Source organism: Phodopus roborovskii, unplaced genomic scaffold (genome assembly GCF_943737965.1).
Source record: "Phodopus roborovskii unplaced genomic scaffold, PHOROB, whole genome shotgun sequence".
Classification (NCBI taxonomy): domain Eukaryota; kingdom Metazoa; phylum Chordata; class Mammalia; order Rodentia; family Cricetidae; genus Phodopus; species Phodopus roborovskii.
The window spans coordinates 13,016,051-13,031,398 of record NW_026126516.1 but is presented as its reverse complement, the minus strand read 5'-3'; the positions used below and the strand labels follow the sequence as shown (position 1 = coordinate 13,031,398).

At 53.3% G+C, this 15,348-nt stretch overlaps 1 long non-coding RNA gene, 1 other non-coding gene and 1 gene segment (V, D, J or C); all 3 read left to right on the top strand.

Annotated features, from left to right (window-relative positions):
- Window positions 1-7,794, top strand: part of LOC127231035 (Ig gamma-2A chain C region secreted form-like) — a 123,691-nt gene extending 115,897 nt beyond the window's left edge. Inside the window, 4 exon segments of the C gene segment in view lie at window positions 6,143-6,433; window positions 6,769-6,816; window positions 6,923-7,255; window positions 7,362-7,794. Coding sequence covers window positions 6,143-6,433; window positions 6,769-6,816; window positions 6,923-7,255; window positions 7,362-7,684 — 995 coding nt within the window.
- LOC127231240 (small nucleolar RNA SNORA40) lies at window positions 5,251-5,376 on the top strand. The gene has a single exon (XR_007835281.1). It is a non-coding gene; the product is annotated as a small nucleolar RNA SNORA40 (small nucleolar RNA).
- Window positions 7,795-9,006: 1,212 nt separating the features above from the next.
- Window positions 9,007-11,038, top strand: LOC127231207 (uncharacterized). The gene is made up of 2 exons (XR_007835255.1): window positions 9,007-9,132; window positions 9,671-11,038. It is a non-coding gene; the product is annotated as an uncharacterized LOC127231207 (long non-coding RNA).
- Window positions 11,039-15,348: the final 4,310 nt, after the last annotated feature.

Sequence of the window (15,348 nt, the reverse complement as noted above, 5' to 3'; positions counted from 1 at the left end):
CCTGTGCATTGGGCTGAAGTCCCATCCCTGCACACAGCTGTTCATCCCGGTTGGTCTAGGAAAGAGAATGACATAAGCCTGACCTCTGACGGACCATCCCTCTGCAGGACATCCTCTCAGACATTTTCTTGCTCATCTTTCTGGCCAGATGGGTTACACTGCAGGTAGCAGTCTGGCTGGTTCAGGTGCTGAGATCCTGGCGGAGGATAGCTTGAGCTACAAGGCAGGTGGAGAGTTGCACATGCCACCTCACAGGGCTCCAGAGTTCCAAGACACGGTTACTGGCTCAGGAGAGTCGACCCAGGTCGCTGTAGGAACCAGGGAGTAGGTGGACAGGGACATATTTCTGGCTGAAAATAAAAATGAGTGATGAGCGAACATGCTGTCTGGCCTAGAAAAGCCATTTTCTCCATGCAGTTCTGGGTCCTCTAGGATAATATGCACCCCTGCTCTCCATGAGCCTGACCAGTCTCTATCCCCTCTAACCCTGGGCCCTACTCTTAGCTCTGGGGTCTTGCTGTACCCCAAACCCTTACCCTGCCAGCATCTGCTCTGGTCCCAGTGGGCTCTCTTCTTCCCAGTACAGGGTTAACTACTCTGAGTACTCCTCCTGATCCCTGTTTCCTATGAGACCCCAGAATCAGAATCCTGGTCCATGACCACAGAAATGAAACCCATGTAGTTTCAGCCCTGGAGACCCTTCCTGTCATGCCCAGACATCCTCTCAGCTCAGCTCAGGGCAGCTTCTGAACCTCTGCCCTTCTGTTCGCCACCATGAGATCCACTACTTGCCAGCACAGCCAGAGCACCCCATCTAATCTGTGCTCTGCCCTCCCACTCTGAACTTCATCCCCCCCCAAGCCACAGATGCTTCTGAGCTCTCCTAGGCTGGGTATAGGTCAGACCTGACTGAGAGACTTCTTCCAAAGAGGTGATCAGAGGAAAGTGGACATAATCACTCAGCCAACCTAGGACTCTAGATTGTGGCAGCTAGGATTCACACCTTCTATGGGCCTCAAGAGTACCACCTCACCCACCCCTACATGATGTAACCTAGACCATAGCTGGACTCCCCCTTGTGTGTCCCTACCCCAGCCACTGAAACCACCAGAAGAAAGAGGAACTTCAGGAAGTGTCCCGTGTCACCCAGTTTCAATCCTGTTCTTAGTGTTCTGGGTTGGGAGAAGCGTGGCATTCACACCTCTTGGGCAAGGACTGTGAATCCTGGAAGAATGAGACAGAGCTCAGAGCTGAGCTGCTAGTAGCCCAGAGCCAAAGCAAGAAGCAAAGCATTCATCTTCACAAGTCCCCACAGGGGACTGAGGTCGGCAGAGAAGGCTGCGTCTGGAGAAGCCACAGCTAGGGACAGCAGTGGGCCTTTCCAGGCAGCGGATCACAGGAGGATAGGAAGAAGGGGCCTGTCCGTTCCAAAGGAAAGGTGTCTGCCTGCAGCTCAGTGTCACCCAGACAGTCTCCAGGGATTCCGTGGACAGACGCACAGACCACTAAAGCTGTGCACACCCACAGACAACCAGAGTAAGCCTCAAGGAGTTGACAGGGTAGACCCAGAAACCTGGGGGATGGACCTGGCCTGGCCCAGAGGCTGATAGATCCAAGGCAGCTGAACTAGCAGGGAAAGGGGAGCCCAGGGGAAGAAGGGGAGGGCAGAGGCCACAGAACTGAGAGAGAGTGGGTCAGGAGAAAATGTGGAGGGGCAGGGTGTCCATAGCGTGCATCCGGCTGATGCACCCGATGGAGAGAACTCCAGTGAGAGTGGATGTCCTGGGGTTCTGGAATCAAGCCCAGCATCGGAGAGCAGATTCCAGGAGTGAAGATAAGAGAAGGTAAGTTGGGCATGGGGGAGCCTGCCAAAGGACCTCTAGGGACCAGGCAGCTCAGCTTCAGGTGGGCTCAGACTACTAAAGAGTCAAAATAGCTCCAGCTGCTCAGAGGGCAGGTATGGGAAATCTGGGACTGGCGGGGAGTCTGGAAAACTGAGCCAGGCAGCTACAGGTGAGCTGGGACTAGTGGTGGTATGGGAATCAAGCTAAGGAGCTACAGGACGGGGTGGGAGCTGTGTCGAGGGGGATTAATAGGAATCTGTGGCAACCCCAGGGACCAGGAAAAAGCTTCTCAAGGAATCCAGAGCAGATAAGGGGCTGGGAGGTCAGGCTGAGCAACTATAGGGAACCTGTGGTAATTGCCGAGTGTGGGGCCCAGAGAAGCCCTGGGAGCTTAGGGGACCAGTCTGAGCAGCCGTAAGGGAGCGGGGAAGGATTGTATAACTAAAGAACAGGCCGCCCCAGAAGCTCGGAGGACCAAATTGTCCAGCTTACAGAAGGGATGGGGCAGTACTGAGGGCTCAGGGTGGGCAAGTAGCTCGAGAGACCAGGGCAAAGCAGTAACGGGGGAGGGGGAGGGGTAAGATAACCGTGCTGGGGGGGGGGTCCAGAGTAGCCCCAGTAGCTCTGGAAACCAAGCCAATCAGTTAAAATAGGGAATAGCATGGGAGCATGGGGGCCCAGATGAGCAGATGCAGGGGGCCGGAGGTACATAAAAGCCAGACAAAGCCGCCCCAGGAGCTGCAGGACAAGGCTGGGCAGATTCAGGAGAATCAAGGCTGGTAGAAGGGACCAGAACATGAGGAAGACAGGGCTAGAGGGAGTGTGGCAGCCACGCCCAGCAGCTATGAGGGGTGGAAGAGGCAGAGGGACCGGGATGAGGCTGGGCAGCTACAGAGAAACTGGGACAGGTTGGCTTGTGGAAGACCAAACCCAGCGGGAGTGGGGCCAGCTGGGGCAGGTGGGAGACCAGGGAATGGGGCCAAAAGCTACTGGGGAGCTGCGGTTAGTGGAGGAGTAGAGGGCAGTTAGAAGTGCGGGGTATCAGAGCCAGAGGAGGGGGAAAGCGGCCCAGGAGCTCTGGGGACCAGTCTGAGGAGCTGTAGGGGAGCTGGGGCAGGTTGGAGCGTGAGGGGGTCCGCCTAGCAGTTATGGGGAAGCAGGGGCACCAGCTATGGGGCAGCAGGGGCAGGTGGGGTGTGAGGGACCAGACCTAGCAACTATGGGAGAGCTGGGGCAGGTGGAGGGGTGTGAGGGAGTCCACCTAGCAGTTATGGAGAAGCTGGGGCAGGTGGGGTGTGAGGACCAGACCTAGGAGTTTTGGGGGAGCTGGGCAGGTGGGGTGTGAGGACCAGACCTAGGAGTTTTGGGGGAGCTGGGCAGGTGGGGTGTGAGGGACCTACCTAGCAACTATGGGAGAGCTGGGGTAGGTGGAGGGGTGTGAGGGAGCTGACCTAGCAGTTATGGAGAAGCTGGGGCAGGTGGGTATGGGGGAGCCGACCTAGCTCCTATGGCAGAGCTAAGGGACAAAACCTAGCAGTTATAGGGAAGCTGGGGCAGGTGGTGGGGTGTGAAGGAGCAAATGTAGCTCCTATGGGAGAGCAGGGGCAGATGGGGTGTGAGGAAGCTGACCTAGCAGCTATGGGAGGGCTGGGGCAGGTTGGAGCGTGAGGGGGTCCGCCTAGCAGTTATAGGGAAGCAGGGGCACCAGCTATGGGGCAGCAGGGGCAGGTGGGGTGTGAGGGACCGGACCTAGGAGTTTTGGGGCAGCAGGGGCAGATGGGGTGTGAGGAAGCTGACCTAGCAGCTATGGGAGGGCTGGGGCAGGTTGGAGCGTGAGGGAGTCCGCCTAGCAGTTATAGGGAAGCAGGGGCACCAGCTATGGGGCAGCAGGGGCAGGTGGGGTGTGAGGGAGCTGACCTAGCAACTATGGGAGAGCTGGGGTAGGTGGTGGGGTGTAAGGGAGCTGACCTAGCAGTTATGGAGAAGCTGGGGCAGGTGGGTATGGGGTATGGGGCAGGTGGGGTGTGAGGGAGCTGACCTAGCAGCTATAGGGGGCTGTGGCAGGTCAGGGTGTGAGGGGGCCAGTCCTGGCTGTAATGAAGCAGCAGGGTCAGGTGAGGTGTGAGGGAACACACCCGGGAGATATGGGGCAGCAGGGGCAGGTTAGGGTGTGAACGCAGCTCCTATGGGGCAGCAGGGGCAGGTTAGGGTGTGAACGCAGCTCCTATGGGGCAGCCTGGCAGGTGGGGTGTGAGGGACCGGACCTAGGAGTTTTGGGGGAGCCTGGCAGGTGGGGTGTGAGGGACCAGACCTAGGAGTTTTGGGGGAGCCTGGCAGGTGGGGTGTGAGGGACCAGACCTAAGAGTTTTGGGGGAGCAGGGCAGGTGGGGTGTGAGGGACCAGACCTAGGAGTTTTGGGGGAGCTGGGCAGGTGGGGTGTGAGGACCAGACCTAACAGCTACAGAGTGATTAGGACAGGTCAGGTGTGGGAAACTGTAGGAAGCAGCTACAGGGGTGCTGGAGCAGGGAAGAAGGTGAGACAGTAAGTCAAACAGCTATAGCGAAGCTGGACCTTGGGACAGTTTTAGCCTGATGGCTTACAGGAGCGCTAGGCATGTCTGTGTGAGAGGAGCCAGCCAAGCAGCTTCAGAAGGGTAAGGACTCGTGTGGAGGACTAAGCCAAGCAGCTACTGGAGAGCTGGGTTAGTGGGAGCATAAAGGACCAGGTCAAGCAGCTCCGGGAGATCTGGGGCTGTTGGAGGTGTGGGGGATTGGACTGAGAAGGTACATGCTGTCTGGAGCTGGTAGAGTTGATGGTCCAGGGAAACGCAGGAGATCAAGAACTAAGATAACTCCTAAGGCAGATAGGAATGCAGGAGAAGCTGAGCATTTACCAGAGCTGTGGTAGGTATCAAAGTCACGGTCCCAGAGCAGCCCCAGAAGTTTAGAGGATCTGGGCAGAGCTGCAGGGGCTCTGGGTAGGATAGATGGGAGATCTAGGATCCAGAGAAGCTCCAGTAGCTCTGGGGATCAAGCCAGGCAATTACAGGGGAACTAGGGGGGTGGTGTGTAAGAGACAAGACCGTGTAGCTACAGAACAGTTGTCAAAGACAGGAGTATGAAAGACCCACAAGAAGCTACTGAGGAGTTGAGTTGGCGTGGGGCCGGGAAGCAGGGCCCCCAGCTATATGGGAGTTGGAGTGCAAAGCAAGTTCTAGTATCAGAGGCCCTAGCTATGATGCTGGGAGCTTATGGCAACACAAAGAAGTGTGGAGGGGGAGGGTCGAACCTGTTATGGCAGCATGAGTTATGCCCAGAGCTGACCCACAGAAGAGAAGTAAGATAGCCTGAGATGGGAGTTGTGGAAGGTAGGGTTCAGGGTCTGGGAATAAGAAGAGTGAATCATAGGATTTGTGTGTGGTTTTATTCAACAGAAACAAAGGCAGGGAAGACACATGCAAAACTATGTCCTCTTTTGCAACCCGTAACTCATTGTTCAATACAAATTTTGATATAAACAAGAAGAAATGTGCAGTTAAAAAGAAAAGAAGGGACCAAAGTCAGAAGGGATGGGAGACTAGATGCCTTCCTGAAGAATGGGGCACATGCTCCGGGCTACTAGCGAAAGAAAGGAACTTTTCTGGGGCCTGGCAGGGTTAGCACGGTCAGGGAAGACCCAGGACAGTGTGAAGACTAAGACAGGAGGGATGGGTAGCTGAGGTCACCAGGCTTTCATCGCGAGGGCTGAGCTGCATAGATCAGGGAGCAGAAGAGTGGCCAGCCAGGTCAAGACAGAAAGGGTCCCTTCCCACACTCAGAGTGTGCAGGGTAGGGGGTTGGCAGCCATCCCCCAAAGACACAGATAGGGACCAGGAACACAGACTCAGGAGCCAAGCTTGCAGAAGGGTAGGAGGTTGAAGAGGGGATCCTGGAAAGATAAGGGCCTCTGGGGCTGCAAAGGTGACTGTGCATTTTGGAGCACTTGCCACTCTTCCAGGGGACCCCGGTTCGGTTCCAGTACCTACATGGCAGCTTACAACCATCTGTAACTCCAGTTTTAGGGTATCCAGCACCCTCTTCTAGCTCTTGCAGGCACCAAGAACACACACAGTGCACATACTCATATACATAAAATAAAGTGACATTAAAAGTCCAGGGTCTAGAAGAGGAAGCTGCTGACCCTACTTGGCTCAGAGCAACTCAAGAGGACACAGCCTTCAGAGAAAAGCTAAGGACAGTGCTTCTCAAATATCTGGCTCACCATGTCAGACAAGCTCACACATCTTCCTCTCTTGCAGCCACAACAACAGCCCCATCTGTCTATCCACTGGCTCCTGGACACGGAAGCACAGCTGACCCCACGGTGACCCTGGGATGCCTAGTCAAGGGCTATTTCCCTGAGCCGGTGACCGTAACCTGGAACTCTGGGGCCCTGACCAGCGGCGTGCACACCTTCCCTTCTGTCCTGCATTCTGGGCTCTACTCCCTCAGCAGCTCGGTGACGGTATCTTCCAGCACCTGGCCCAGCCAGACCGTCACCTGCAACGTAGCCCACCCGGCCAGCAGCACCAAGGTGGACAAGAAAATTGGTGAGAGGACAACCGGGGAGGGGTAGCTCGCCAGAGGTGGGGCTTAAGGCATTTGCCTTCCTAGGCCAACCAGGCTGGGCTGCATCGCCAGGGAGGGGACCTCAGCCCAGGATAGCAGAAGATCCTGTCTGCCTCCCTCCCAGAGGCCTGTGACCGTCCAACCCAAGGAGTGATCCTCTGGGATAGATAGATATTCCTGTCTCTCAGGTCTTAATCTACCAAGGGTCATTTCCAGGAGCAGCCTGGCCTAACCCCATGACAGACAAACTCTCCCCTCCCCAGCTTGGTATCTTCTCTCCTCCAAACCCCAGTAACATCCATCCTTCTCTCTACAGAGCCCAGACCTACATGTCCTACTAACACTCCGTGTCCGCCGTGTCCAAGTAAGTCACTAGGCCTTGTGCTCCAGCCTCAGAAGGATGGCAAGTGCACTGAGCATCCCTACATTGGAGGGTGACCAGGTGCTGACCCATCCCCATCTCTTATCAGCTCCTGAACTCTTAGGTGGACCATCCGTCTTCATCTTCCCCCCAAAGCCCAAGGATGTGCTCATGATCTCCCTGACCCCCAAGATCACATGTGTCGTGGTGGACGTGAGCGAGGAAGACAAAGAGGTCCAGTTCAACTGGTTTGTAAACAATGAAGAAGTGAACACAGCTCAGACCGAGCCCCTGCAGAAGCAGCATCACAATAGCACCTACCGTGTGGTCAGCGTCCTCCCCATCAAGCACCAGGACTGGCTGAGCGGCAAGAAGTTCAAATGCAAGGTCAACAACAACGCCCTCCCAAGCCCCGTTGAGAAAACCATCTCCAAACCCAAAGGTGAGTTATGTGGAGTTAATGGGGCGGTGTGTGATATACACAGAGAACAGGGCCTGGAATGGACCGCTCTCCACTTAAACGACCTTGTCTACTTCTAACCCCACAGGGCAAGTCCGAGTGCCACAGGTGTACATCTTTCCTCCACCTGCGGAGCAGATGACCAAGAAAGAAGTCAGTGTGACCTGCTTGGTCATGGGCTTCCTCCCTGAGGACATCCACGTGGAATGGGAGAGCAATGGGCGTCCAGAGCAGAACTACAAGAACACAACGCCTGTCTTAGACACAGACGGTTCTTACTTCATGTACAGCAAGCTCAATGTGCCAAAGAGCAGATGGGATCAGGGAAATATCTTCACCTGCTCTGTGATACATGAGGCTCTGCACAACCACCACACGACGAAGACCATCTCCAGGTCTCTGGGTAAATGAGCTCAGCACCCAGAAATCTCTTAAGTCCTACGACTTAAGACACTGGCACCCTCCTCCACCCTCCTCCTGTATAAATAAAGCACCCAGCACTGCCCTGGGACCCTGTGAAACTGTGGTTCTTTCTGAGATGTAGAGGTGAGGTCATGGGCTATGAGGTCTGGTCAGGGTTTGAGGTCTAGTTGTCTTTAGGAAGAGAATGAGGTTTCCGCACTGACAGATCAGGAGTTCATGGGTCCTCCTGAACGGGAGTGCCAGGGCTTAGCCTTCTTCCTTGCCTTCCTGCTAACCAGCAGCTGCTCCACAGAGAAATACACCTAGAAAACCCCCAAGAAAGAAAACACCAAACCCCACCTCCCCCAGTCTATTCTTGTCCCCCTCCCCCACCTCCCTACACAGGGGTTTGGCCATGGGCATGCCAGAGACCCTTGCCATCCCTACACTCCACTCAGGCAGCTTTGCACGGGCTAGGTCTGCACACCCATAGGGACGCTGCACACTCACTCCTGTGCCACAGGGGAGTGAGGCAAATGGCTCTTGGTGCCCTGAGAGAGAGATTACTAGCTACCCACATGCATGCTGAACCCTGACCCGTTAAAACCTCCTGCTGAACATCGCCCAGCCCATATGGCATATGAATACACTCCTAACACATCGTGACTTTATCTGCATGCCCTGCACAACACCCACACCTAGAAATGTATCAGGATACCTTCAGCCACCACCTTAATGTCCACGCCGGTGCCAGTACAATCAAACACAGCCTTCCTCTTCTGACAGCACCTGCATTCCACATGCTCAACACAAGTTCCCTGAAGCCAAATCTGTCTCTGGTCCCTCAGACTCATGTTTCAACCCCACATAAACTACACAACCCATAGGCATAACGGTCTGCATCGCTTCGCAGTGTAGAATTTCTGAAGCCCAGGCATGGACAGACATGACCAGGTACAGACTCTGCTGGTGACGGGAGCACAGCAAAGGGCTACGTGGGCTACACAGCTACTGTTCACTGTGGCTACAGGACCCACTCCCCAGCCACTTTCTCCTGTGCTGAGCAAGGAAGGCTTTTGCTCAATCCAGGGTACTGTCAGGTCTGTTGTGTCTGGCTAATTTGAAGGCAGTTGAGGGCATCTGAGACCAATGTCCCAGAGGGACAATAAAGAAGATCTGGCCCCCGGGAGGATCTGCTGGCCCCAGGGAGGATCGCTGGCCCAGCCCAGCTGGTCCTTTCTCCTCTGCCTCCATGCAGAACACTTTGTCACAAAGGGAACAGCCCCACCTTGTTGGGACAAACACTGACTGCCCCTCTCTATGCAGAGCTGGACCTGGACGACAACTGTGCTGACGCCCAGGACGGGGAACTGGACGGGCTCTGGACGACCATCACCATCTTCATCACCCTCTTCCTGCTCAGTGTGTGCTACAGCGCCACGGTCACGCTCTTCAAGGTCGGCACCGCTCCCTGCTGCCTCCTGCAAGTGTTCTGTGCTGCCCCCAAATGTCCCCACACTCCTCCCCTGGTGTAGTATGATGTCCCTTTGCTGTCCCCCGCTCTGCCCCACACCATCCCCACCACTCCCTGTGCTGTGAGCATTGTTCTCTGTGACTCTCCAGAGTGCCCCGCGCTATCATTCTGTCTCTGTGATACCCTATGTGATCCTCAAGCTATCTCCATTCTGTCCTACGAAACCTCCTTGTATGCCACACTACCCCTCGCGATGTGCCTTGCTGTCCTGTGCTAACTGTCACACTACACCCTCGATGCCCCCAATAGCCTCACCATGGCTCAATGTAATCTTCGAGCTATCTCCACGCCTTCCCAATCGCAACCCCACAGTGTCTCTCCACTGTCTCCTAGTCTGTCCCATCCTGGACCTTCACCATCCCCAATCTCCTACCTATATGAAAGGAGCTGCAGGAGGAAGGGGCCTCTGTCTCACGCACGAGCTTGGGTGTGGTCTCTGACATGCTCTTATCTTCCCACAGGTGAAGTGGATCTTCTCCTCAGTGGTAGAGCTGAAGCAGACAATCTCCCCTGACTACAGGAACATGATTGGGCAGGGGGCCTAGGCCACTTCCTCTGGGATGACCAGGGCTTCATAGTCCTACAGAACCTGGTCCATCTGCACTGTCCTGTGACATTGCCATCCTCTGAGCCTACACCTCTCTGAATCATCACTCTGGATTGTTGACTCTTTGGAGGGCCGTGCGGGCAGCAGGCTTTGTCCCAGACCTGGGCAACACCTTCACAGCAGTTACCAGATAAGTAACTTGTTGGGGCCAAAAGGACCATCTCCCTCCAAACCAGGACCAGAGGATCTGAGGCCTCAGAAAGTCTGCCCAGGAGAATCTGGGAGCCCACATTGCCTTGGTCCAGCTGCATGGGGATCGGCCTTTCCTCACCCACATCATTCTTTGAAAGGGATTTTCCCAGAAGGGGCAAAGTTTTTAAATCCTTGAAAGGAGACATCTGCTAGGAAGACCAGGGTCACCACCGCCCAAAGGAAGCTCCAGAAGAGACCTTGAAAGGTCACTCTGGTAGCCTTTGGGTCAGCTGTGCTTGAGCAGCTTCCTTCCTGGAACTTCTGTGAACTCCAGGCCGAGGAAAGGGTCTGTGTCTCTCAAATTGTTGGGTGAGCCTTCTGAAGATGGGAGTCCTTGCACAGGACCCTCCTCCTGCTACCCACTCAACGTGCTGGACTCTCAGACTCAGGACCTCAAGACAAGACCACTGCCACCTCCACAGAGATCCCAGCCACACTCTGGAGAGACACTTGGAAGGACTGCATTGTCTGGCCTCTGCAAAGCCCTAGCAGTGACAAGTGCAGAGGCCACTGAGTTCTGGCTGGTCACCTCCAGGAGAAGGTCCTGTGAGAAGATTCCTGTCAGCCCTCCCCCACCAAAAAAAAAAAAAAAAAAAAAACCAGAAGATCAAGGAGCAACAGGGAAGAGATGTGAAGGAATAATTAGAAGAAAGCTACTATGTAGTGCATCTGCCCTGTGGTCCCGGTGTCCAGACTGGGCACCTGTTGGAGAGAACATCTGTTGGAACAGGCACCCAGAAAGACAGGAATTGGGGTACCAGGGCTGCTGTGGCCAAGGGACAGTAGTCCCATGTCTATTTCTCCATCACCTCTCAGGGCCAGTGAGAAGGCAGAGTCTGCAGAAAAGAAGAAAAAGTAGGCCCCTGACCTCCTGTGACTGCCAGGGAAGGCTTGGAGAACTCAGACCTTTAGCAGCCTCTTTCTTGTGGAGATTATAAATGTCTTTAAAGCCTCTCTGTGTGTGCCTGTATGTGTGTGTTGCTGTTGTTTATGTATTTTCAATAATAAAACATTCTTCTAATATTCTGTACCTCACTGTGCCCTTCTTGTGTGGACCGGCCCTGACATGCAGGAACAAGCCAGACCAGTGAGCCACGCGGCTCCTCTACCTCCCTCCTGGTCCTGTGTCCTCTCCAAGCTGGAGATTGCCCTGATGGCATGGGCAGGCTGGGAAGCAGGGTCAAAGCCCAGGGTGGCCCCCAGGCTGGCCAGACAAAGCCTCCTACACCAGCCAAGAAGCATGTGCCTCCCAGCGACCTCAGGCTGCTGTGACAAAGGACAGGGATTTAGCTGCCTCCGAAAACTGATGTTTCTTGTCTCAAGCCCTAACAGAAGTCCCAGATGGGGTGCTGACAGGGTGGGTTCTCAGAAGGGCCTTCTCCTCCGTGTGTCCTCACAGGCCGGTCCTCTGTGTGTGTCCATGTCCTGATTTCTCTCCTGAGAACACAGTCAGGCTAGTCACCCTAGCCCTCATTATAACTTACCTGTTCAAGATCCTGTATGTAAGCATAGGCACAGTTTGAGGTCCTGGAGGCTTAAACATCAAACTGATAAATCTTCTGGGGACAGGCATTTAAGGTAGCCTCTCCACTAATGCTTATATTCTCAGTTGGGGTCATCCTCGTGGATCCCTGGAGATTTCCCTAGTGCCAAGTTTCTCATTAAGCCTATAATGGTTCCCTCTATTAAGGTCTCTCTTTCCTTACTGTCTTTCTCTGTCCTTCTCCCAACTCTACCTTCCTGGTCCCTCATGTTCCCCTCCCCCCTCCCCTTCTCCCATCCTCTTACTCAAATCCCTCTCCCCACCCCCCACCCCCGCCATGCTCCCAATTTGTTCAGGAGCTCTTATCCCTTTCCCCTTCTCTGGGCAGGGCAGGGGTGGTCCATGTAAGGGTCTCTTATATTCTTGTCTCCTAGCTTCTCTGGGATTGTGGATTGTAGGCTGCTAATCCTTTGCTCTATGACTAATATCCACTTATGAGAGAGTACATACCATGTTTATCTTTCTGGGTCTGGATGGTTTCTTCTAGTTGCATCATTTGCCTGTAAATTTCAAGATTTCTTTGTTTTTTTCTGCTGAGTAATACTCCATTGTGTAACTGTGCCACCTTTCTTTACCCATTCTTAGGGTTTGGGGGCATCGACGTTGCTTCCGGGTTCTGGCTATTATGAATTATCCTGCTGTGAACACTGTTGAACCGATAAGCCGACATTCCTCTTTAGCATCTACACCTAACCCATGCCAACTGGCCGGTGAGGTCCTGCGCAGTCTCTGCCTAGGTCTGGCCCTGCTCCTCGATTTGTTTTCCCTAGAGCAAGTGTTAGCCTCCAGCAATCTCACCCTGTTTTTAAATTTCTTTAACTAGTATTTATTTCATGTGTGTGTCTGTGTGCCGTGTGCACGCAGGAGTACATGGAAGTGAGGAGAGGCATCAGATCCCCTAGAACTGGAATTATAGATGGTTTGTGAGCCACCTTGTGGGTGATGGGATAGAATCTGTGTCCTCTGCAAGACCAGAATATGTTCTTCGCCGCTGAGCCATTTCTCTAGCCCTGCCTCAACTGACCAAACATATAGACACAAACACCACAACCACCGGACACACCTTCCGAACCTCCAGCTCTGAGACCAACTGATTGATTTCAGGCTGTTTTTCTAGACGTGTCCCTGATTCTATCTGAGTCCTGCCCTGATCTCTGTGGTATGACACCCATGGCATGTTTTCTGTGGCGTGAAATGTTTGTGTGACATTCACTGTGATAATCACATTTGTATGTGTGTGTGAGCTTATCCCCACATGGTGGACATCTATGATATGTCTTTTATGACACGCATATGGACCTCCTATAGAGAATATCAATGACAGCTCCTAACAGGCACAGCCTAGAGGAGGCAGAACTCCTGTGCTAGCCAGGCACAGTGGTAATAGCCATGACTGCCCATACAGAAACGGACACTTGACCAACCTGGGAACAAACACCAGTTGTAGCACCGGGTCACTTGCCTGCATGGGAAGCGACATATACATACATATGACATGTGCACACATGAAGATCATCTCAGAACACACAGAGAGACATGTCCACATGGGGATCACAGTGTGATATCATGTAATAGCCACAGCACAGGGATCATACAGTCACACAAGTCCTGACAACAACATGCATGCTAGCTAATTCCCAGCACCTCTCCCGTCGGATGCAGGACTGAGCATCCTGGCCCAGCAATGTGCCTGTGCCTCAAGCTTTTGCACACACAGATCCTTCATTGTCCTCCCTTCCTGTGTTGATCTCACCACCTCCAACATGCCACCCACCTTCTCTTCTGCGACTGTCCCCACCCAGCCCATCATAGCACGCCACTGCTGTGCTAGCCTCTTCCACTCAATGACCATGAATGTCCATCTTCCAGTGAAACATAAGCTCTAGAGACAAGAATGCCCCGCCCAGATCCATGTTCCTGCAGGTCCATCCAACTGCTGGGCACTCGTGATGAAGTCACACCAGGTCCTGCCCCTAACTAGCCTTCTAATCTGGCAAAGATATCTGCCGGAAACTAAGTGGGTGGTCAAGGTAGGGTGTGGCGCTGCACAGTTGTGCAGAGCAGACTCCAAGTCTCTCACACACACACACACACACACACACATACACTCACACACACATACAGAAGCACACACAGACACACACACACACACACACTATGCAGAGCAGACTCCAAGTCTCTCTCACACACACACACACAGACACACACACTCACACACACACACAGAGACAGACACACACATACACACTCACACACTTACACAGAGACACAGACAGGCACACACACGCACACACTCACACAGACACACACACAAACACACACAGGCACACACACACACATACATACACGCAGACACACACGTGCACCATGTAGTAGCCACAGAATCTTTCCCTGTGGCAGGCTGCAGGTACCCATAGAGAAGAGACCAAGTGGTGGAATTATTTTATATCGGGTGTGGGAGAGTCAGGCCGCAGGGTACAGAGGATATGCTGGAGCCTTCCATGGCTCCCCAAGCATAGCTTCATCCTGGTAGCAGCCCCCTCACCGTCCATTCCCTCACCATTTACTCCACGCTCAGGCGTTCTGCGCATGGGAGGAAGACCCCAGCCTGTCAGGAGGTTTGTAAGAGTGACCGCAGTGTGAGTCTATACAGCTCTGTTCTCTTGCCCCAATAAGAGTGAGTATTTTAATTCTGGCCCTGGGATAGGATATAGTTCAACTGGCAGAGTACTTAAATAGCATGTGGTGTAGCCAGTCATTGTCCTGTGTGAGATTGTGTTTCAGACTTTCGGGGACAAGTACCTGAGGCTCTCCAGAGAAGCACAGCTTCTCTGGTGATGGATAGATGATGAAGGGTGGATGAATACATAAACGATATATGATAGAGTTAGATGGCAATAAAGCTGATAGGTAGGTAGATAACAGATAGTAGAATTTTTATGGGTCAACTTGACTGGACTAAGTGATAGGATGCCTGTGGAGGTGTCTGTGAAGGACTTTATAGGGGGTTAAGTCTTGAGGTCTCCAAATAACCAGTGGGTCAACCCCTTGGTGGAGTCAGAACGTGGTAGCATTACGGAGAAGTGGTGGACAGTAGGAAGAGGGCAGACGGAAGAAGTAGGTTACTGTGGGTATGGATTTGGCATTATGTCTGACCCTGGATGCTATATTCCCTTTATCTCCACTTCCCATCTGTCAAGAAATAAATAGCGTCTTGCACACACTCCTACTGCTATGATGCTTGACTAAGCATGTGAGGCCAAACAAAAACAAATCTCTCCTCACTTACGTTGTTTCTTTGAGGTATCTGGCCACAGTGCAAAAGGCGTTAACACATCTCACAAATCCTGCTTTACCGGAAATCCCTTCAGCCAATCAAATGAGGCCAGCCCCATGATACCTCACTGTAGGTAGAAATGTCTGTCCCTCCAGCCAGCTCCCAAATAATCACAGAGTCTTATCATTAATTCTAAAAGCTCCGCCCACAGCTTAGGCCTGTTTCTAACTAGCTATTACTTAAATTAACCCATGTCTATTATTGCACGTGGTGTCACATGGCTCATAGCTTGTCAGCTCACCTTCTACACACCCTGCCCCCTCTGCCTGACTGATGACTCCACCCTTCTTCCCAGAGTTCTCTCGGGCTGGCTCCTCCTCCCTAGCTATTGAGCTCTTTATTAAACCAATGAAAGTAATACATCTTCACAGTGTACCAAAAGATTATTCCACAATATTTCCCTGGATGCAGAACTCTGAGGAAACTTTAACAGGTATGCTCTGAGAGGCTGGATCACCTA